The sequence below is a fragment of the Patiria miniata genome, unplaced genomic scaffold, assembly GCF_015706575.1.
Source record: "Patiria miniata isolate m_02_andy unplaced genomic scaffold, ASM1570657v1 HiC_scaffold_4, whole genome shotgun sequence".
Classification (NCBI taxonomy): domain Eukaryota; kingdom Metazoa; phylum Echinodermata; class Asteroidea; order Valvatida; family Asterinidae; genus Patiria; species Patiria miniata.
Genome location: NW_024037071.1, coordinates 7,060,147 through 7,085,192, shown reverse-complemented (window position 1 = coordinate 7,085,192; position 25,046 = coordinate 7,060,147). Strand labels below are relative to the sequence as shown.

General features: G+C 40.8%; 2 protein-coding genes across 4 annotated transcripts in view; both read right to left on the bottom strand.

Moving 5' to 3' along the window:
• Window positions 1–8,744, bottom strand: part of LOC119739628 (fibrocystin-L-like) — a 95,168-nt gene extending 86,424 nt beyond the window's left edge. For both annotated transcript variants that reach the window (XM_038214619.1, XM_038214618.1), the window contains exon 1: window positions 8,257–8,744. In XM_038214619.1, the coding sequence (XP_038070547.1) occupies window positions 8,257–8,323 (67 nt within the window). In that variant the 5' untranslated portion in view covers window positions 8,324–8,744. The remainder of the gene's footprint in view (window positions 1–8,256) is intronic.
• A 6,464-nt stretch (window positions 8,745–15,208) lies between these two features.
• The window catches only part of LOC119739640 (serine/threonine-protein phosphatase 2A 55 kDa regulatory subunit B delta isoform-like), a 28,420-nt gene continuing 18,582 nt past the window's right edge, over window positions 15,209–25,046 (bottom strand). For both annotated transcript variants that reach the window (XM_038214644.1, XM_038214645.1), the window contains exons 8-9: window positions 22,671–22,932; window positions 15,209–21,260 (exon numbers count right to left, since the gene is read on the bottom strand). In XM_038214644.1, the coding sequence (XP_038070572.1) occupies window positions 20,978–21,260; window positions 22,671–22,932 (545 nt within the window). In that variant the 3' untranslated portion in view covers window positions 15,209–20,977. The remainder of the gene's footprint in view (window positions 21,261–22,670; window positions 22,933–25,046) is intronic.

Here is a 25,046-nt window from a genome sequence, read left to right as displayed (position 1 = left end):
CTCGAGTTAATATCCTACGGGATAAACCACCATCTAAAGGCAGAATAACGTATCTGATACCGCCATCCCCAGTCCCCAATTATTGTCACAAACCATAGCGAGGATTTGGGACTCTGATGCACATCTTGGAAAAAAATGGAACGCGAGATTACGACTATTCTAGATGACAAAAAAGTTCATGCAATCCCAATGTCTTTGCACTGAGTTGCTGTGCCGATTGTGGCATGATTTACTTGAAGGTTCTAGACTTCGTAACTACTGTAAATTTCGGGGGAAAGTCGATGTGTATGTAACAGCAGCGTGTTAACGAGTTCTTGGGGCCGGCAACATAAAGGTGATAAACTTATACAACTCCGTCATCTAACCCATTTGCCTAAAACGTGACATCGACAAGGTTTATAAGGCCTGCAACTTAACCATCTTATTATATAAAGCCTCTCTCATTAATTATTTTGCCTGGGCTACGATTTGGTGGCTCATCCATTCGGGCTTTCCTCCGTTTGTCCAACGACCTTGAGGAGGACGACAGCGGCTTAAGGCGCCATGGCAACGCTATCAAAACAATAAATACTGCCGATTGTCCGTCTGCCAATACGATGTCAGGGGTCCGACTGAAGCGGCGAAACCTTCCCATTGAAGGTAAAACACTCTTTGTTCGGTCATTTTATGTACCCTCGGAGCACCTTGCATACCCCTACCAGTGGATTTTGTTATCGAGTAGAGGGGTGGGATGGGGTTCAAAACGCCGGGCATTAGCCTTCAAGACCATGGTCCGTGATGGGTAAATCAATACATGTGTGAAAAGTTAAGGGTTCCTTAGAATTCCCACGGCCGCAAAATACGCAAATGCAAATTAATTACCTAACTGTCGATCTCTTAGTCTTATTGGTGTTAAAAACACGTGAATTTTCCACGATGGTGGTTCGAAAAAATGAACGCTTTAACTATGGGAATAAAGTGAGAGTTAATTATGTGACATTTTGGCATGTGCGCATCTCGATGTGAAACTCGTCCAAATAGTTATTATGAAAACTGAACTATAGCTCTTTGCTTTATATTCAAAAGCTGCCAAGTTATTCCCAAGAGAAAACAAACCCTCTTTTTCGATTTTAGGGAAAAATGATTTCGGAAAGACTACCAGGCGTGGAAGAAGTTACTCGTGTCCCCAGGCAGAACAATTCATGAAAACTAATGGGCTGCCCTGGTTTAATACGCAGAAAATTAATATGCTGGGCCAGTTTTAAATATTACATGTTTAAGACCAGTTGGAGTCTGGATGCTGATACATGTAATTACCCGAGCCGATGTTAATAAATACATTTTCGGTCCAAAACTCTAAACTGTCCGGTCTAAAAGTCAAAACAATTCAAAACTTCCAACGATTTTGTTCAGCAACTTTAGGCCGTGAATTTAGGGCTATCAACTACTAACTCACTGTATGCTAAAACGGTAACGAGGCATGGATTTCATAGGAGTCCAACTTCCATGTGACACTGGACAAGTGTTTCAGACCAGCCAGCCGGTGTGTATCAACCGTTTAAAAGCGCCTACGTTACGGGCTCTCGACCAATAGGAATAGGTAAACCGTCTTAGGTATTTATGACTACAAAACAAATAGATCAATATTTCGAGAGTATGCCAATTTCGTAATACAAGTAGCACCAGAACGGTGCTTTTGTATAATAACAGAGTTGGAATAAGACTTGGTCGGAGATTGGACTTGAATTTTTATTCCCCTATCCTGCAGCCAGTCCCGTGACAAACGCGGTTAAGTTGCCGCGGCGTTGATGGTCTCTGTTAACAAGAGGAATCAAATCCAGTCTTGGTAATATTGGCAGCGCTACCCAGAACATTCCCGGCATAGCTCACGCGCACGCATTAGCTTCAATAAGGCACGAGTGAGGTCTGTGCTCGGAATGTCCTGGGTAGCGTTGCCAATATTACCAAGGCTGGATCTGATTCGTCTTTTGATAGCGACCTCAGCTTGTCACGGACCGGCTGTGATGAAGGGAATGAAATACAAATCCACTACTATAGGTGGGAATGAACACAGGTGTCACTGCTTCATTCTCGATTCCCTCACGTTGATTAATGACGGAAATAAAAAGCATGACCAATGTTGAGGTATCTCTCCCTTCCATTTCTCTATCATGGCCTTAACACTTGTCTGAATTTTCCCTCTAGTCTAAGCCTATTCTGCGTCCCATCCGGCAGGGCGCAGATTGCGTGCTTCAACCTTCACGACAATGGTATAGAAGCATTTTTTCCCCCGTTCGGACCTACAATAACACAAGATGACTCACCATAATGCAGATTGGCCACACGTCGAGATCTATACATTCTGCCTGCAATTACATAATTTATTTCGTTCCACAAAAACAAAATGCTGACGTAGTAGGCCTACATGTACAACATCTGTAAGCTGAGATTTTGCCAACAGAATACCGTCAACCGACGATTATACAAATGAGCTTTATACTCAGATTTGGCTTCGAACTGTAATAAAACATGTAATCTGGCGAGTCATCATTACACGAGAATTCATCTGATTTCTTTTATTTGCCGGTCCCATCTTCCAAATCAGAAATTCACGCGTGTTGTAGCCTAGCACTGGGGTCATATTCTACACACGAACACATCTAATGGCTTTCGGCCCTACCTCCTATAAAACATGAACGGGAAAAAAACTACAATGAACATCTTTTTATCAAACGAAACACTAAGCCAGGAGAGCAGGGCCCGTGAAAAAAAAAAAACCTGGACATTTCTCCTCCAAAGCGGGACAAAACGAAGCATCTCTTTTCTTAATTGACGTTGCTATGGAGACGAGCATTAACAGGGCGTACAAAAGACCCGTCTACAGATAACTGGTGATGTTGAAACGTTTCTCTGAACAGTCTCGACATGTTAAATTCAATTTGGCGAGAAGAAGAATAATTCAAGGACAAGTTTAAGACTGCATGGGCGGGGGTTCTAGGAAACAAAGATGGCGGCGGCCTGAATAGGTTAATGCAAAGACTGGTTGGACGGTTAAACGTTTCCGACCATTTCTTCATAGAAAATGGAAGTGCTAAATCAAATTTCAGTTTTCAAAGACAATCGAACTGAGTTTTAGCAGAAGCAATCATCATTTTGAATAAACAATTTTGGTAGGGGAGGGATGTTAATTTACATGTTTGAAGTACTTGCGGTTCGTTTTAGCTATATGCTGTCTTGGGATATGCAATTATGTGGTTTTTTTTTTAAAAATATAGCAGGTTTATTAGGCCCTATACGCAATTTCACACATGGTATCGTGGAAGTGCAACAGCAATGGAAACGGCATTATTTTTTTTCTAGTTCTAAAGGTTCATATTTTAACCTCTCATTTATACAAATCATTTTGAAATAGCAAATTACTCAATAATTCATAGAAAATAAAATGACGGACATGAGTAGGTAGCTTATAACCTATCAGGTATTAGATCTATATATAAAAGCCTGCTTAGGGGCCTACTTAATGGAAAAATAAAAAGATCAATATTGTGCATTTCGTCGTCAATCTTTGTGACTTTATTTTCAACTGGTTTCCTGCATTCGAAGCACTACCCGAATATACATAAGTCATAACGATTAGGCCTATACAAATAATGGGGGGGGGGGATAGCTAAGTGCGCGCACTGACATTTTCTTGCTGGGGTGGGGGGTTCAAGATTCGACTTTCTTGATTTCAAAAGGTGTGATGTCGACAGGAAACAGCTGCATAAAAAGCAGGTGGTTTCAGGCGAGGAGGAACTGTTAAGGCGTCAGCAGATCGAACATGACATTTTGCAATGTAACGAGATCTTAAGGCTTAAAACATCACCGAAAAAGCACCGACTCGAGTTCCATGACTGACTGGTAAGTATAGCGTAACAGAACATACACACCCAACAATAATTCAAAGATGCATCTTATCATTATTCTCGATTTGGGCGTCTGCAACCCTCTGAAAATTTTTTTTTTGGTTTGTTCAAAAATAACCAGCCATGCGACGAGAGCCGAGTTAATGTCTAGCAGCGAATAATTCGAATTTTGTGAAGAAACAATTCAAGAAGTAGATGTAGGCGGGCTTTGTTGGTGAATGTCCCATTTTGAAGTGAGTTCATTTCAGGTGTTATATAAAACAAATAATGAATGTTTCATGTTCGTGCAATACAAAGAATAATTTAATTCGGTGACAGATGAAATGTTCCATTCCACGGGGCGAACATTTCATCTGTCAACTCATGAAATTATTCTTACCATTGCACTCACAAACATTCATTATTTGTATATTATTCACCGTAGATTCTCAGACCTTTCCGATCAAATCTGACAACTTTTCTTTAAAATTGTCTCATTTCATTCGAACTGTTTTAGCTAGTACATGTAGTTTATTCCTCCACGTCTTCATTTCTTTCATGGGAAGGGGGTACGGCCTAACGATTATTGATCATGTACGCACATTCTGCTTGGAGAAAAGTACAAGCCTTCAGAGCTGATCGTGTAGAGCAATAATTTATGCAATTAAGCAGACGACAAATTAAGACGCAGTGCATACCAGTCGAATCAGGCGATGCATGGTTGACCTATACGAGTGCATGCATTACGCGCAATTACAGGCTGTAGCGAAAATGTCAGTCGCCGAAGGAATTACATGTACTTTTGATCTCTTCTTCTGTTCTGAACTTGTAGTATGACTTAAGACCAATCCATGAGTGTATAGAAGCTGTTTAATGCGTTATGAGGATTCATCACATCCAAACGCAGAATCTTACCATGGGTTATGCAAACTGCAACATCCAACAAATTCTTGGGAGTCAGGTTTGCGTAATGGTACTTTTCCTCGCCTTCCCCCGCGGTGACCCAGCTTCAAATCCTGCCTGGGCCAATATGTGGATTGGGTTTTGATTCCGTGGGTTTTCCTCAGAATACTCTTCTGGGCTTTACCTCCCACCTCTAAAACTGTAACTTCTTCACATTGTCTTCTCTGTACTGGGACCCATGGGAGATCAGTGGATTTCACTGAATGGGCTACCCAGTTAAAATGAGAAATAAATATAAATAAACAAAATACAATTAATGTAAGACCAATGTACGTTTTCACAGACGCAAGCTTTGCTCCACAACGATGATGTCGTGTTTCTGGCAAGAGGCTGTTTGACCCTATATGTCCGATATATCTAGAAAGTTTGTCCCTCCAAAGAATGAAAACCAGCCTATAGGGTAAGCCCAAAGAAATCGCCGGACTGGCGTTCCGTTATCACAGTCGCACCGAACCAAAACAATGCGGGAGCGATTATTAAAAGTTGGTCAAATAGAATTTGGTTTCAGATTGGCGAAACTTAGATAGTCGTTCATTTAATAGGCCCTGAAGTCACCCAGAAACGACTGCAGTCGATCTTTGGACACAGCCGATCTTACAAACTTTTCATGTGCTCAATTCAAATCTCCAGAATTGGTTCATTGCGGTTCTGTAACTCCCGTCTGAAATTGGTGCAAGTTGCTCAAGACTATAGGTCTCCAATAAGTATTAATTTTGAACCAGATCTTGACCGTACAAACTACAAGAGCGGCTGTATTCTTCTCGATGATTCCCTATACCGAAACTATGAAAGTTGTTCATATCTATTTAGGGGCCTACCATTCTCCTCACATTGAGAAGCATTTCAAACGAAGTAAGTTCTTTGTACCGTTTCTTGTAGTCACCCCTCCATACAGAAAAAAGTATACACTGTAGTTTCAATTCCCTGCAGACAATATAGGTAAAAAAAATTATCACGTCGGCGATATGTTGACATTCGTTAAAGGCACCTACTAGGAACATTGCTAATTAGACCCGGTAACGGATATACCGATTTAATCAGAACAACCTTGCGGAAAGTGCATGGGGTGGTATCAAACACCATGAAATTATTCCGCATGAAATATATATCGTTCGGAATAAAACAATCATTGAAGTTGGTATGTATTTTTTTAAAGAAGGGCGCCCGCCGACATTTTTTTTCATGTTTTTTCATGTTCCAAAGAGTTCCAATGTCTCCCTATTGTTCGGTGTCTCCCTAAAGTATAATTAATGACGAAAAATGTCACCTTAAGGTACTATTAACAGGTATATATTACAGTAATAATGGTTCTTTTTATATGTTACGATTTTTCTTATAATTTTTACAATATTGCTCACTTGTGCAAAGACAATAGGGAAACTATCATGAATAAATAAATCTGACTGAAGTTGCATATATAATGTTGTATTCTGGAATAAAACTTTACAATGCTAAACGGTTGCATAAAAATAAACCCGACGACTTTCTAATCATCATAATTATTTCGATGTTTTGTTAAACTAAAATGACTTATACGTTACCGTTTTTCTTTTCGATTTTTACAATTGCTTGTGCAAACACAATAGGGAAACTATTACACCTTAAAGTGAAATTCGTATCGACATAATTGTCTGATGCTTTATCATCATTTTTTGTCTTGTTTTACAAATAACATCTTTTTTGACACGCCTATCAGCACGCCATAAATTACATGTACACATGAAGTACATGTTAATCCAATTTATCTGCAAGATCATGATTTGTGTGGAAAAGGGCTTATATTACACAATAGATATGAAACAATGCAGCCTTCAGACAGCGGCGTACCCCATGGGCGTACTTATCCGTATAGAGTCCCATCAGGGTGCGTTTTGCCGGTCATAACCAAGAATTGGTTCGGTTCTTTCTTGTCAGTGAATTTCTGCGGGAATTTTAAATTGACGAGAATTACTCACGGTAATGCAATACTCAAACCCCCAAAACCATTAGCCAAAGAGAAACAACAGAACCAATTCTTGGTTATGACCGCCAAAACGCACCCCTGCTTCGTACAGTGCAATGTCGCATAATTTGGATAAGATAATTTTGCAAGCCTCAGCTCGATGATGTTACTGAATCATAATTTGCCTTTAGTGTGGCCAATAGTGGATCGTGACTCATGGTCAGAGGGCCTTGCATGGGTTCGAATCCAGTCGCTGCCCATATGTTGTGTCCTTGGGCAAGCCACTTCATCCCAAGTCTCCGGCCACCCAGGAGTATAAATGGGTACCGGCATTAGCTGGGGATTAACCTGGAATGGACTAGCATCCCACCCAGGGGGGAATAAGAAATATTCTCAGTCGTTTCATGCTACTGAAACCGGAGATAAACGCCGGCCTGATGGGCCACATTGGTTCATGACAGACTTTACTTTTACTTTAGTTAAGCCTGTTGGAGTTCTGAAAGATCGAATGTCTGGGTCAAAATAGAGCTGGCTGCAGCAGACGTTTTTTTATATTGAAAAGGAAATTGCTATAAATGCAGCTATTGGCTCAGTTTTGCAAGAAAATAATTTCATCAGTTCTTGGTTGACAAAAAAATCTACGCTTAAATTTTACCGGAATCACAAATGGTTAAAGCTATAAAAAAAAAACATACCACGAAGCACTCAAAATTTATCCTCCATCTCTTTGGAAATGTGCAATAATAAGTAAAGCATACCTTAGCTTGGAATAGCCAGCTCTAAAGCTCATGACACGGGAAATATGTCATGAACATTGTAATAGAGATGGGTATTCCAAGCTCTGTGTACATGTATGTACCCACAACGACAGAACAATGCCCTTCGAGGGCAGGAAAAGGTAGCCCTACAATGGCTTGAATTGCACCAGTGTTTTTTTTTCATTACTTAAAAAAAATTGAGCATAATTTCTGAGTGATTTCGCGCAGGACACACACACACTTTTAATGGGGTATTTCAGAAATATAAAAGATCACAAAGCAGACAGGGACCTAAAGCTATGTCTGTCTAGCCATGGAGGTGGAATGGTCTAGCGGTGTCTTTCTCGGGAAAGAATGTAGTAGGCCCAGTACTAGTAGTAGCATCCAGACTCCACTTCTTTGGTCGTTAACAAAGTATATTTCTATGGAGAGTTGTAATTTCTCACAAATTGGACAAAATATGTTTCTCAGTCTCACGTTCATTGAGATAGTATCAGGATGCACTATTCTTTCCTCTTCCTTTCTTTTTAAAAATCAATTTACGCACATTAACCAGCTATACAAATACAGTTAAGCACAACCATAGAGGAAGGGGAATAACCATGCACAGCACCGGTACCTGAAAAGAAATGCGAAGGCCTAGACCTTTGTGAAAGAAAACAACATGTCAGTTTAGACTTTCCTGCAGTGGAAAGAAAGCGAAAGGGCCAGCACAGCCGCCACTACTTACCGCATACAATTCCGAGAAGAGTTAGCGAAGCGATGACCCGCAGCCACGCCGTCGTTATGGACGCCATGGTCGGTTAATCGGACAGGTGACGGCACGGATCTGCACTAAGACCAGCCCGGTCGGACAGGCCTTCTAAGGAATTACAATGTTGGCTGAATTACCAGGGCTCAGGCCCACTAGAAATTCTGTATCATCCGAACCCTGGGGGTGAGCCAAAAGATGGCACACAAGGTATACTATACACTCCGGGTAAATAATGTAATATAACTGGTGAAGGACACTCTGCTGATACCTTGTGCAAATAATACGATCGTAAAACTACACGCCAGTCGTCCGGCGTGTTTTCACTGCGTGTTGTACGTCTTGATTATGAAGCTCTGAGGATTATATCATGGGCACTTCATGCACCATCACCGGTGGTGGCGTTGTTGGGCATTCGGGAGTACTTTCAAGTCCGTGACTCTCACATGGGTTGACAGCGAGGGCGTTTGCCTACAACAATGAGACCAGCTCTGGACAATCGATATTTCACGGATGAGTGCATAGACGTCAGCATCTTTCGTAACTTGATTGGTAGAAAAGATGCTGCACGCCACACGCACGTAAGCCTAGCTCGCTCGAGGCTATCAGACATAATAGATCATTAGTGATATTAGATAAGCTTTGCTCAATACTCGTTAATATAGAAAGTGGAAGGGTTCCCCATATAGTGGGGGTGATCCTGCGTACTGTGTCCTACATTTTGCGTCAAGGCTTAGGCCTATACTACACAACTTTGTTCTCGATCAATATCTAAGCAAAGCTGGGCGGATACCGGAAGATGATTGATCGTTGGGGATCTTGGCTTGCGAGTCTGAGTAACCAATCGCCCGACCATGTCCAAATGTTAAAAAAGGCGATTCGTAGAGTCCTAGTCACGCAGCTTGATTCCCAGGCCTATATGTCTGAACAGTCACAGACAGTCAAAAATCAATCTGCTTCCCCTGCCATGCCTTTTGCACAGGTATAGTCACCAACAGTCAGATCATATTTCAAGCAAGTACTGTGACCAGTCAAATTCAGTCAAGAGACAAAAACCAGGCAAGAGGTTGGCACAGCTGGCTTATCAATCACTTACAGTCAAAGCACAGCTGTATCAAGTTACATAACTGTCACAGCCAGTCAATCCTGCTTTATGTAGGCTGGGAGCTCGTATAAATGTTGAAAAGAGTCACTTGATTGATTTTGACTGAAATGACAACTTGGCCCAGAATGTATGTTTGCATGGGAGTGTTACATCTAATTAATACACCTGACCCTCCAACTTCCCTATCCACAACATTGTATTTGCAATCTCTGACCACGGAGATATCTTACACATCCAAAACATATCTCCAACCCATTTCAAATATATTTCCAACCGATCTCAGAAATATTTCCAGCTCATGTCAGAAATATTTCCAAACCATCTCATAAATATTTCCGACCCATCTCAGAAATATTTCCAACCCATTTCAGATATATTTCCAACCCATCTCAGAAATATTTCCAGCCCATGTCAGAAATATTTCCAAACCATCTCATAAATATTTCCAACCCATTTCAGATATATTTCCAACCTATTTCAGATATATTTCCAACCCATCTCAGATATATTTCCAACCCATCTCAGAAAAATTTCCAACCCATCCCAGAAATATTTCCAACCCATGTCAGAAATATTTCCAACCCATGTCAAAAATGTTTCAAAACCATCTCAGAAATATTTCAAGTCCATCTCATAAATATTTCAAACCCATCTCAGAAATATTTCAAACCCATCTCATAAATATCTCCGACCCATCCTAGACATATCTCCAACCCATCTCAGAAATATTTTCAACCCATCTCAGAAATACCTCCAACTAGAAAGCTCTCAGAGAGCGCAAACCTCCGCCAAGAATAGGCAATTCCCCTCCATATTGCATGTACACCCAAAAGAAATACCCACATGAAGAATCCTTAAAAGAAATCCTGGATCCTGACTCAGATCCGGATCACTTCCAAAATCGATTGGTATACTTGTACTGACGACAACCACTATACTTTTTTCATGCAAAAATCGGTCCATAACTTTTTGAGTTATCGGAGTGTTAACCGACAATTTCCACCCAACCAACAAATAAACAAACGCCGATGCAAACATAACTTCCTTGGCGGAGGTAACTAGTCTCAGAAATAATTTCCAATCCACAAATATCTCGTTCCAACTGTCACATAAATTGCAGTAAGTTGCACGATCGGAACCAGTTATTGCTAGGTGTAAAGATAATAGACTACTGGTACGCGTGTCGTCCATCAGTGTAGGAAAACGAAGAATATTCCAGTTGTTACGGCTCTTACAGAGTTGGAATTTTGAACAGACTAAAAAGTAAGCGGCTTCCGTAATGAGAGCCGCACGCTTGAAAAACAGAGTTAATCGTAACTCTAAGAAAATGTTGTCGTGTGTTAGTAATATGGTGGCCCTGAAGGGACATCGCATATCGCAAACGTGTGCGCATACGTATGCGATGTCGCGAAATTTATCGCGAACGTGTGCGCATACGTATGCGATGTCGCGAAATTTATCGCGAACGTGTGCGCATACGTATGCAATGTCGCGAAATTTATCGCGAACGTGTGCGCATACGTATGCAATGTCGCAAAATGTATCGCAAATGTGTGCGCATACGTATGCGATGTCGCGAAATTTATCGCGAACGTTTGCGCATACATATGCAATGTCGTGAAACAATTCGCGAATATGTGCGCACACGTATGCGAATTTGTTTTGCAATGTCGTGAATTTTATTGCATACCTTGTCGCATACCTTTTAGTAAAATTCCTAATGAACTGGGGAGTTGTAGCAGCTAGTCTGGAATCTAGATGTACTGTTAGATATAAATAGGGTCTGACTAATAAACCTTCGCGCGCACGCTGTTCCTCGTGCAATCGTTACTACTAGTACTGTCGAGCGCGAACTTGCTACTTACGCAACTTTCAAATTTGCGCGCGCAAGTTTTAAACTTGCGCAAGTACCAAGTTTGCGCTCGACAGTACTAGTAGTAACGATTGCGCGAGGAACAGCGTGCGTGCGAAGGTTTATTAGTCAGACCCTATTTATATCTAACAGTACGTCTAGATTCCAGACTAGCTGCTACAACTCCCCAGTTCATTAGGAATTTTACTGAAAGGTATGCGACAAGGTATACAATAAAATTCACGACATTGCAAACACATTCGCATACGTGTGCGCACATATTCGCGAATTGTTTCACGACATTGCATACGTGTGCGCACACATTCGCGATAAATTTCGCGACATTGCATACGTATGCGCACACGTTCGCGATAAATTTTGCGACATCGCATACGTATGCGCACACGTTCGCGATAAATTTCGCGACATCGCATACGTATGCGCACACGTTCGCGATAAATTTTGCGACATCGCATACGTATGCGCACACGTTTGCGATATGAGATGTCCCTTCAGGGCCACCATATAGTAAACTGATAACACACGCCGTTTTCACAATAAAGTAGTGTGCAATTAATCTGGCTGCGATCGACGTCATGGAAGACAGCATAAGTGATGGGGGCGTTTGATTCGCCCCCTGCGAACTATTAGTTCACTCGAAGCCGACTACCTTACATCGCACCACCCACATGGCATGCACTATTCAAAATTATGGTGAAAGTACGAACGTCAACAAAAAACTAGTCAAATGTCCGCATGGCAACGATGTGTCTACATAGCAACTTATAAAAACATGTTTGATTTGTTTCTTGCCTTTTTTTCAAAGGTATATGGTTCACAGTAAACCAACATTACCGTGACGCATTGTGGTTCGGAGAAAACGTTGTGTGAAACAGCGTCTGAATTGAAAAGATGATTCGTCATTCTGGCAAGAATGATGATGCCATGTCTTCGGCGTGACGGCTCATTTTAAGACAATGCGTAAATCTCTTCAACAAGTTATGGTTTTCACTCAATCATTTTGAAGATATATTTTCATGCAAACTTAGGGGTCCGCCCGATAGTCGAAGGTTCGATAGTCCGAAGGTTTAATGATCCGAAGTTTCGATAGTCTGAACACACACATTTCCCATAACCGGGGGTTCATTAGTCCCGAAAATGAAATGAGGTTCGTTAATCCGAGTATTTGAAGCAATAGGCCTACAGGGTAAGTAAACCCCAATTGGTGTCCCCTATTTGTTTTCGTTTAAGAAGTTGTGCATGTAGTGCTTTCCAGATCTAGGATATGAAAGCCCAATTCATAAGCTTTCTTTTAGTTAAAGAATGACTTAAAACGCTCATGTACTTTTCCAGTCAAGGAATTTTGAACACAAACACCGTTTTTTAACCTTGTCCACGGATCACCTTTAAGGTACGTGATATTTCAGTAAAAACAAAATAATACCATACCGTATCCTGAAAATGATCAGAATAATCTCATAAGTCTCCGGGGTAGCCAAGTAAAAGGCAGAGCAAGACTATAAACTCTTGACATTATAAAGCAGCGTTTTTTTTAGACAATGATAATTAGGCCTAAGTGTCAGTTATATGAGAGTGTTCTGGTGTAGTTTTTTTTTGGTATGTGAATAGTTTTCGTTTTGCTTCAATACCACTCAACTTTACTGTGATCCAGGTTAAAAAAAGTGTTTGTGTTCAAAATGTCATATATGGAAAAGTACATGAGCGATTTGAATTATTCTTTCACTAAAAGAATGCTTATTAATTGGGCTTTCATATGGATCACGACAGCGCTACATTGGGTTCAATTTTCTTTTACTCACCCTGTAGTCCGAAGGTTCGTTTGTGCAAAGGCTCGGTAATCCGGAGGATAATTTGTCCGAAGGTTCGGTGGTCCGAATTTAGAATAAGGTTAGTTGCGGTAGGTGATCCGAATGTTCAAAAGTCCGATAGAAACAAGGTTCAATAGTCCGAAGGTTCATTAATCCGAAAGCACATAGGTTCAACAGTCCGAATTTACAATAATGTTCAATGTTGTCACAGTGTAAGTTAGGACTGATGAACCTTATTGTCGATTCGGACTATCGAACCTTATATTCGGACTACTGAAGCCTCAGGACGTTATTGAACGGTTATAAAAAAATTGACTAATGAGCCCTTCGGATTATCGAACCTTCGGACTACTGAACATTCGGACTAACGAACCTTCGGACGTTCCAGCGGGCGGACACTTCTGGGGTACCTCCATTGTTGTCCCTTTGTCCCTATTTCTAAAGATTTCACTTGCGGGGTACCTTCGGACTAACAAACATTCGGACTATCGAACCCTTTGGACTATCGAACCTTCGGACTATCAAACCGCTTCAGACAATCGAACTGTCACTCAACACACACACACACACACAGTAATTGTCACCCCCACGAACGAATACGCGAGACATAATGGGAAAACACTGACTGGTATTGAACTAGAAGGTACCAATTAAACAAAACATCTTCTTCGAACTGCTCTCTTCCAAGAAGTAGGTCTATTGTCATGATGGCGAATACTAGCGTGTGAACGTTCATGAATATCTTGAATTATGGATCTGCCTTCTGTGTCATTTTGACCCCGCAACCTAACAACAGCATAATATATACGATCTTATATACTTTCTTAGAATCACGTCAAGAAATCTCCATGGTAACGGACTGCTACATGCAGGAGGGAAAGCCCCTGACGGTCCCCTGGGCGGGCCGGCCCCATGCCAAGAGTTCGCCGTCGACACCCGATGCCCGACAGGCTGTATGCATGGATTCAGTAACTTACCGTAATGTAAGCATTATCTCAACACATCAAGCCTTGGTGTAGGCCTTAAGCCTATAATTAAATGAACATTTCCCCTTTAGTTTCACAACGCTTATTACACATTTTGGACGGAATCTCGTCTGGTGATAAATTTCCGTACTTAATCAGTAATTGTGTTCCCTGTGCTCTGTTCGAGTTTCATCCAATTGTTGAGTTCTTCTAAATTGCTATTTGTCTAGCAATACACAAGTTATTCACTTTTGAAATGAAACATCAACCGAGAACAACCGGCCAATGTTTAGTTATTGAATTACGGCTTGGCGATTTTGAGTTATGAATGCTGGGGGAGGGGTGGGGTGGGGGGTATAAAACATACAAGTTGAAATTCAATAAGAGAAAACGAGGTGTTATTTGTTGAAGCACGGGGAATTGGGGAACACAACTCTAAATAAACATGTGGGGAAACTCTAAATAAACATGAAATCATTGAACTTTGAGAAATTGCAAATTCGTATTTTAGAATGGAATACACAATATGTATTTTGTGTCGGGAAATGAAGGTGTGGGTGGGACTCGAACCCACGATCTCATAGTCACTATTGCCCTAATCTGTGTAAATGTTCTTTGCTTTCATTTTGAATAATACTGTTGATCTGATACACCGTGCCCTGTGGAGACATGCACACAATAGGGAACAAAATATTGTATACGTCTCCACAGGGCAATTTCTCTTTGTCTCCACAAGGTTTTCACGAAATAGATATATGGATTTTATAGGAGTTTCCAAGGTATGTTGATTTGTCGCAAATGGTAGAGTTTTAGAAAAGAGATATCAAGTCCAAATTTCAGCCAAGAAAATTAGTTCTGGTTAAAATAAGAGAATTTTGAAACTGTACTTTCAAACTCGAAAACTTTAGTACACGAGAACAAAGAAATGTCTCCACAAGGATACAATTGTCAGTATGGGTGATTTGTTTGTGTGTGGATTGGGTGTTTAATGCATTACGTATACATGTAGCTCTCTCCGTCGTTTTTAATTTCAGACCTCCCTTTGTTATGTTCCAGATCTACTAAACAAAATAATTAAAGTATGGGATTTGGCGATATCGAGCAACTGCTCGAGCGCCCTCTTGTGGGAGATAAATAAAATATTGTTGGTCAATAAAACAGACAACAAACACAATAGACGTACACGTTCATAGTTTTTATTTTATTTTACCTTTACAATCCACGTTCTTTACTCTTTAAACAGTATATTTTTTTGTCTTTGTTGAGCAGTCTCCTCCCTCGCAAATTCATATTTTATGTCCCTACAATGAGAGGTTCCATTCGGTGGCAATGTATGTTCCCTCCGAAATGAAAAAAAAAAGAAGCAAATCACAAAAACATTCACTTCAGTTATACGTTATTACAGTAATCCTATTACAAAATGTGGTCAGCAAGTTTTTTTTCGTAGGCCATTTTGTCCCCTATAATGGCTGGCACATTCTGTTGTGGTCCTGTTCAATAGAGGATTTACACCATTTCAATTATTGTACACCACAAATAATGGTAAATAAAAAAATATTCATGGGTATGACATATTGACACAAGTGTGGTTGTAGGCACAGATATGCATTTTTAAAAACAACCATGTGGTCAGGGCACTTTAAAATCATCCTTGTCCTCGGGGCCAACTTTACTTTCAACCTCGTCGTCAAGAGCAGGTTGTGGGAGCGTACTGCTCGAAACCTTTGGACTGAGGTTGCTACCAAAAAGTCACTTTGTACAGTGTGTATCAAAACAAAATGCGAACAAAATATAGCAGAATGCCAGACGTAGGATGTGTAACCTAGATAGATAACATAGGTATGGTTTAAAAGATACGCCTTTCCACTTTAAAATAAAGCATCAATCGTCCAAATCTAATGGTTTTTGACAGAGTTATGAGTAATTTTCCAAGAGAGGTCAAATTGACCATGGGACCAAGTTTTCAATTTTAGGCATTGGGACAAAGGTAGCCTAATTGCCCCTGTGTGGATATTTGCCTGGCCTACAATTCTAAACACTTTCTTGCTATCAGTTTGTAAGCATGTTAACTTGCTAAATACTTTTAGCACGAGGTGATAGCAAAACATTAGTAAGAATTGTGTTCACTCGCTAAACACATTTTGTAGGCCAGACTATGGGTTGTAAACAGAAAAGATACAGTCTTCATACAATCATTTTCAAAGTCCTAATCTTAAGTCCGCCAAAACCTTTTTTCCACTGAAAACAGAACTTCATCTGTTGGCTACTTATTTTCCCCTTAGTACATTATAGAAAAAGTACATGTAAAGTGATTCAATGTCGCACCCACAATTTGAGTCTACCGTGTCAAGTTGCACATAACTTTTCTTTTATAAGTTCATACATATATTACAGTTTGGGATAGGATACATAGTTTAAGTAGGCCCATTTTTGTTGTGCATTTGGAGTCTTTTATTACAGTCTTTTATTACATAATTACACAGTTTTCCCAATTGATTGTGATTTTTGTTTTTTTGGTATGTACAGGCACATTAAGGGCGTACACTATACAAACCAGACAATGAACTCCGGCCCGACACCTGCAGCATAGCACTCATCAGCCACTTTAATTTATTACAAAATACCAACGGAGCAGAAACAGTTCTGTTCTTGTTCCCATCCAAAAACAGCTAGTCTCGACGCAAACTGGACAGAGAGTGTATACAGATAACAGGGCATAACAAAATGATGTTTGGCTCGGTGATGTCAGTTTAACCCAATTGTGTCATATATAGAAGGCAAAAGTTTCATGATCATTTTGATGTTCATGTGTTTTTTTTTTCCCGAAAAAAAGGGAAACTGTGCCAGTTTTTCTTTTACGAGTCCCATGCATTATCATACCATTACATTATAACATATTTTTTATTTTTACAAAACAGAACAGGGAAAAAGCCACGCAACCTTCACAAGGATTGGCACAACGGAACTTAACTCAAACCAGAGTAGATATAAACGTATCACAAGTCAGGCCACTAGTTCGATTTTTTTTCCAGCCAGAACAATGACTATCCCAAATAACACGTCTTATGTATGACGTTGTCCGTGTGACTATTTGGGCTTACCAACACCCAACCAATATCTGGACATACCTGAAAAGTCTGTTCTCAAATGCTACAACTGACGTAAGTTTCCGTATTATCAAGCCAATCAACACAACTCCCCCCCCCCCCACAACAAATGGACCTGAGACCTAATGACGTCACGCTCATAGGAAAGCCCACATGTAAACACATCGGACGTCATTTGGTCTTAGGACTATTGGAATGTTAACGCTGTTCCCTTTGCACGCAGGGCCCAATACCACAGAACTGTTGAGCAAATTGAAGTGCAAAGTGTAAATCAGGTGATAACCAGCCATAAAAAATATACATCGCATGATACTTTGGCTGGTACCCTGTACTGACTAAGCAAACATTTTTGTGCTTACATGTACTAGATCCATGGCATTGGCCGCATGTTTGTACAATCGTATAATACTGAGGTGTTTTTAAACTCGTGAATTATGAAGCAAATGACAAAGGCCATTCCGTGAACAAAACAGGATGTCGGGGGTTGAAATGGACATCAATTTGCTGAATTATCACGAAGAGAATTTACCCTAGTTTAATAGGGAAATAAAACAGTCTCTTCCCCAAAACAGAGATTTGTACAGGCTTCCATGTGTTGTGAATCTGACCAATCTGTCATAAACACCCAACACCGGTTGTTCCAACCGACAAAACAGTTTGGCCAGAACAAAATGTAGATAAACACATGCACTGAAATCTCCACATATTTGGCCATCTTTCCTCCACAACGCATACCTCTGGTTTCAGAAAACAATTTTTTTCCTCACATTTTTTTGAAGGATAAGTTTTTATTGTTAAATTTCAGACTCTCCCAGAATCAGTATCTAATCATTAAGGCATTTTGTCCCCCTTCAGTTTAATGAGTAAATGGGCACAATTTTGGGGCAAGACAAATTTTGGCAACTCGATTGTTAACACGATTGAAATATATTAAGAGTCTTGTTCCCTACTGATGGAAAAAAGAAAGTTGTAGTTTGCTAGAATATGTCTGTGTTCATCGCTTCAAATCATGAGTCATATTGGTGACGACTATAAAAAAAAATTGTGAAAATCCACTACCTCAGAAATTGGTCGTCAACACGCTTTGTCACGGCAGTTATGGTTGGTTAACCAAGTATTGTGGGAAATACGCATGACTACCAATTTCTGTATATGCTGCTTTTTGTTCAATGAGAAGTACGAGAAGCATCAGTTGTTTGCACCAACAAGGAAGGTTTTATGGTGCGTTGCCCTGACGAGGAAATGCTTTTACATAAATTGGAAAATTGTGGAGTGTAGAAACTCCGCTTTTGAAATATGTTTCCTCAACAATTCACGTCTGTGCATTTATAACAAGCAGTGGCGTTTTAGGGTAGGGGGTAGGCCTATGTAATGCCAAACAAAGGGAAACCAAGGGGAAAAAGACTTGGGGCATAACATTTTCCTTGTTATAAGCAGGGTTTCAACTGTATTAAACTCGAGTCTCAGATTATAGGATTTGATGTTCCCAGAACAGAGCACGGACAGGCCAGGGGCCCAATCAATCTCCTGAAACTACAGCCAGACACAAACCGAGGTTTGGAGTAAAAAACCCCAATGACGGCCAGTCAAAATTATTAAAGTCGAGAACGTGCGAACCCAAGCAGCACAGTGTGATTTCTGCTCAACCAGAAACGAACACCTCTCTGATGCTTAAAGGCCGTAACATCTGAAGATGTGTTTAACCACAGACTATAAAACTAGTACCCGCACAAAAGTTTTTACACTAGCAAATTTTGAACGAGACCCCCCCCTCTCCAAGTCCCGCCCCCGATTAATCTCCCCCCATCCCAAGCCAACAATCACGTTCTGATCGACAGCACCAAAAAATATATAAAAATAATCACATGCTCAACATATACGTACATGTACAATTATTTTCGTAGACGATTTCGACAGCCCTCAAATATATTTCACAAGCATAATACATGGAACCAAAAAACAAAACAAAAAAGTAACAAAAACTTGACCAACTCCGTCGGTGTACACCACCGAATCTTACATTATATCCCATCCTATTATGCCGTCTCGTTTTGCACTTTTTCTGTGTTATTTTTTTTTGGTGTTATTTTTGTTGTTAAATTTAATATATACAAATTCTTAGTCTACACTACATCAGCTGAGCTGTCCATGGCTATAGTTGGAGTTGGGCCGTAGGTCACTGCAAAAGTTTCGCTGAAAATGTCAGTAAACGAATCTCCTTTGTTTGAGGGAAGGACTGGGGGTGGGGCAAGGAGTGGAAGAGTTCAGGGGGAGGTCTGAAATTGATATGGCAATGATAACCATGCCTTCTTGAAAGACTGGATGGTACATTTTTATAATTGAAAAGCTGCAAAGCATTTGTCTTTGGGTGAACATATTTCTCCACAAAAATAATTCACGAAATCCTGCCGTTACCCGAGTTGATGTCCTCAAAGACAAAACAAAATTGATAAGTACTTTCATAAAGTCATATTCTTTATATATTTTTTGTGTGGAAAGTGTACTTTAAAATTTTTACATGGGTCAAGCAGTTTATAACTTGAGACCCATGAGAAATTAAAAATATCCAAAACAAAATAGAGCAACTTTAACAGGTTTAACCCTGTTTTTTACGACACAGGATTATCACAAAACTGTTCCCGTGTCTTGGACCCGTTGAGTTTATAGTGGGCAAACTTTCTTCAATCCTCACTTATTCTGACTCTGGGTTGAAGTCACGACATTTAGTTTCTGAAATATATGTGATCATCTGGCAGGAATAGACAGTGCAGAAGCAATTTGTACTGTCTATTAATTCTACATAGCAGCCACCATGACATGTTCGCTTCTCTTTTTTTTTTTTTTTGGCAAGTTGTTCGAACTAGTTGAACACTGGTGCCCACAACAGACCTTGAGTGCGTTCGATTTCTTCCCCGCGCTTACTCGTGCAAGCGCGACAGCATTCGATTTACCTCTCACGTGAATTCTCGCGCTTGCTCGAGCCTGGCAAAAGTCACCGACTCGCCGAGCCGGTTACTTGGGTAAGTATCCCATAAGGCCATGCAATAAACATGGCTGCCAACGTGACGTCAAGCAGGCGCCTCAGGCTATGTGGGAAACAGGCTTCCAGAGCTACGGCTTCGTCTATTGTCAGCGCGTCCCCGCGTAGTTTTCAATGGGCGCTGACCTAGTAGAACTAGCTCTAAACAGTTGATTCGGATGCAGCCTCAGTGTCATGTCAAAGTTCAACTTTCCAGCTCTTGCACGAAACTTTACCCGACACCGTTTGTTTATTTAGCTCCGCTGCGCATGTCTGTCATCACGCGAGGAGCCAGGCGCGAGTAAGCTGGGTGAAGTAATCAAACGCACTCCTTATGCGTGAAGGCGGAGTTAGAGGGCAACGGTTTGGCATCGCTTGGATAGGCGCGAGTAAAACCTTTTATGCATTCATTGTTACTAAATTTAAATAACAAAGGGCACCCTCTCAGACACCAACTATGCATGACATCTAGATGAGGGCACCGACGCACAGCCTCATTACAGACCTACAAAAGCGACCCTCTCAACCAAAGCACTTGTGGACCTTCTTTTAGTATATTCCATTTTTTTCTCCCTTGTACAACGCTACAAAAAATTACACCACTGTACATTTTTGGCATTCCTCCAGCATAACCACAAAATGGAACAAAACAATGACGACATTGACAACGGCAGCATTAATCCACCGAAGACATGAGGATGGTTTGTTTGTCTTTCTCGGTTTTTTTTTTTCTTTCTCAAACACATTACGGAGGAGGGACACTGGTTTTTTTTTTTTTTTTTTAATTAAGAGAGACGATGAGAGTACAAAACTAAAGCCGGTTTTAGCTCGGGGGCTTTTCTTGGAAGAGGTACAAATTATTTGTAGCGGCCACGGCGATGATGTTCTCCTTGGGGTGCCAGGCCGTGTGCAGGATCTTGCGGGTGAAGTCTAAGCTGTCCACGCTGATCTCGTCCTTCTTGCGCTTGCCGCCCGTGTTGACGCGCCGCGGCTTCAGCACCTGCATGGGCTTGGTGCTGTCCCGCGACGCCTCCAGCGTGGAGTCCCGCTTCGTGTTCCGGTCGAATATCCGGAAGAAGTTGTTGTACGAGCCGGTCATGATGGCCCTGTGACAATGACAGACGGAAATCACATTTTCGGTTAAACACATATCCAATCAATTCATTCAAACTCAAATTTTATAAAGAGTTGCCACAATGCGCAAAGTTTGTGATTTAATGCAAGCAATTGGATCAAGAACAAAGAAAACTGAAATTGTGTACAAATTTTTTTTCGGAAAAAACGTTGCAACCTGACGCACTTTTTTTCTTCATATATCACCTCAATGAAGGTCAGTCATTGCAAAAAATGATGATAAGACATGAATCTGGGACTGAGAAACATTTGTAATTTTGTTAGGAAATACTTTAAAACTTGTCTCGACTCTCCATAGACTTTGTACACAGCCGCTGAAGTGGCGTCAGGTTGCAACATGTTTGATCCTCATTTTCAAGTAGCTTAACCCAAAAGTCTAACATGAGCCAAAATTACCAACCCAACATTTTACATTAATGCTGACAAATATCAATGACAAATATCAAACCGCCCAAGCATTGTGTGGTTTCATCAGGAATTGAATACAGTGAAATATAGACCATGTGCCCTGTGACGTCATGCCGACAAGTGACCGCCGGGCAAGCCAAACTTTTGAGCATCTTTTCCATGTTGATTGGCCAACATTGTATTCAAGTGAAAACTTTTAAACCATTCATATTTCAAGAGATATACATGCAGTGCGGAAGAGAACTGGGGCCAATTTCATGGGGCTGCTAAGCACAAACATTTGCTTAGCATGAAAAGTCTGCTTTGGCAAAAACAGGATTACCAACCAACTGTCCATGTGATGTATATTGCTTGTGATTGGTATTCAGCTGTTGTTTGCTTAGCATGGAAATCACATGGAGTTTTGGCTAGTAACCTGCTTTTTACTAAGCCAGACTTTTTTGTGCTAAGCAAATTTTTGTGCTTAGCAGCTCCACGAAATTGGCCCCCGTTAGCTGAAAGTTGGCATCATGTGTCCACAACATCTAATTCTGTTAACAAACGTCACATATGGTCTATACAATGTAGTCTAGTGCAGACGATTGAACCTATGGGCTCCGTGCGCCAACAATAGAGGGCGATTTTTTACCAGTTTTGAGAGCCTGTGGGGGGGGGGGGGGTAGGACCACACAGCATGTGCATACTGTACTGTACTGGTTCGCGCGCGAAGTACGCACAACTTCCTGAATGTGCCAAAGCTATAGCCACAGCATCTTCGCATGAGCATCAGGTGTTGTTGGCACAAATATGTTCAAATTTAACTTGCGATGGTCTCCCAGGCTAATCCCCGCCCCCAACAAGTTTGAATCATTCGAAATACGCAGTTGATGAACCGGGAACCAGTCTAGGTCTCCACCAACTCTCCTTTTCTGGCCGTTGAAGGAGTACTTGTGCACGGAGCCCATAACAACTGATACCAGACAGAAAACACTCACGTGTCGTTGCCGTTCCAGACGCACTCAAACTTGTCAAAGATGCAGTCGTTCTCGTAGAGCGAGCAGAGCTTGCTGCGCAGGTACTCGTGGACGGGGAAGGTCTCCACGGGCTTGGTGTCCATCAGGACGTCCCAGACCTTGACCGACAGGTAGTCCCGGGAGATCAGGTAGCGGCCGCTGCGGCTGAACCGCACGTCTGAGATGGAGGAGATGATCTCGGAGAAGAAGGAACGATTGCTGGGGTCCTCGGGCTCTTCAAACACTGGAGGAATGAGGAGGGGGGAGGGAATGGGGGATAGAGAGAGGATGGATGGTAAGTCGTTTGAAGATAGATGCTTTGTAAAAATAGGAATCCATATTTGATTTGGTCAAAGAAAATAACATGTGCCACTTTAAAGGGAATGTACAACATTTGCTTTTGCTGCAATTTTCAAAAATAAATGGATTTGGAGAATTAGTATGTCAAAGCAAATATTGTAACACTGACTTGTTTCATGTTTTGGGCTTGTAGATGCTGGAAAAACCAAGAAAATGAATCATGTTATTTTAGTCTGGTTCCCTGACCCACTTAAGATGAAACAGAGCAATTTACAGACTTTGGGGAATTGTAAGATCAGAGAATCAGTCTAGCAGGCTTGTACCTCTTCACAGGTGTGTAATCAATTGCAAAGAAAAAGCAGAGGAACTAAATATGACAATTTAGGAGCACTTTCTGAAAAAAGTCAGTGTTCTCCAACGCTGGTCGGCCAATTAACCATGGCATCTAATTAATGATTCAGAGAAATGATCCAAAACTCCTAGTATGTAATCTCCTCGACCATTACAAGAGAATGGATTTGAACAAATACTTTTTCAGGTTTATTCACCAAGCTCTGTCCCGGACATTACATAGCACTGGCATTGCCCATATACTATTCTTGCACGGAGTTAATACTAACTCTAGCCTTTTAGAAATGATTAGAGCCTTTTACATAATAAAACATATTCTCATGGAATAAGATAACTTTTAAGTATCACGTCACATGTTAAGATGCTACTTCCCTTTCATAAGGTAAAAAATAAATCTGTTTTATTCAGAATTGACATCCTCTCTTTTGATGCAATTTCAAGAAGGTCGATTGGATGTACCAATGAACTCTAGCCGAAACGTATTGGAGGATGCTTTGGCTTACCCGCTAAGGGAGTTTCGGGGTGCATAAAAATGTCATTAGACAGCTGATGAGCTAGTCAGCAATGATACCGATTTGGATGGATTATGTGGGCCCAGGGAGCTCACGACAAAGCTGCTTAATTCGGTCCGTTTACTGTCTTTGAGTTCTGAACACAAGACTTGGTTCAAGGGCAGATATTGCAGCGCAGTGCAGCCAATATAAATAAAAAAATTAAAAAAATAAAGTCACTTTTGACAAATATGAAAGGCATATAGCCCAGGATCGTATGCATTTCATGCATTTTGTTCATTTCCAATAATATCACAACTCAATATCCAAAGACATCTTCAAAACCTAACCTGTTGAAGTTTCAGCTCAGTGGATATTACACTTTACAATGAAAACAATGAGAAACCATGCACAATCTTTTGATCACGAAACACAATTTCGTCAAGAGAACTGTTTATTCCCAATGATCAGTCAATTGACTGATTGTTGGAACTCACCTTCTTCCAAAAGACAGACGGAATAGTATACAAATATTGAGTGGCTCAGCGTGGAACGGGAGGAATATTATCGCAAGGTAAAATCTGGACTTTTCCATTTCACGAGGAGCCGAGTGAACTGGAAAAGTCCAGATTTTACCGAGCGATAATATTCCTCCCATTTCACAATTTAAAGCCACCCAATATTTGTTTTATATAACTGACATATAGATCCTTGTCATTTGACATATTTGAACTTTTATTTCAATACAAAACTGGAGGAAAATGTATTTCTCTCTTCCAAACCACCCCTTCACGAAAATGTTTGAACCCAACGCTGTAGCGCTAGCTCTTTGGAACAATACGCGCAACGCTGAACGCGCACACCAGCATGCATTTGCACACAAATACCGTGTCATGATCCTAACTGTTTGAATAGTATTTCCCATTCCCCATGGGCGGATAGTACTTTTTGAGTCGCAGCGTGAATGGGAGCAATAACGAATGTCACGTGATGTGAGGTCCACCAATCAAATGACAAGGATCTGTATGTCGGTTATACAAACCTATATCATGCTTCCACCATTTTAGTCATGTTCCCTGTATCCAATAACAGTACTGAATAATATTTTTGTGCAAAAAGGAACCAGACTATTTTTCCTTCCAGCCTCGCTTTGGTTACATTGATTTGAATGGGAAAAAATCAAATGGCTGCAACATGATAATGGTCTATACTTTAA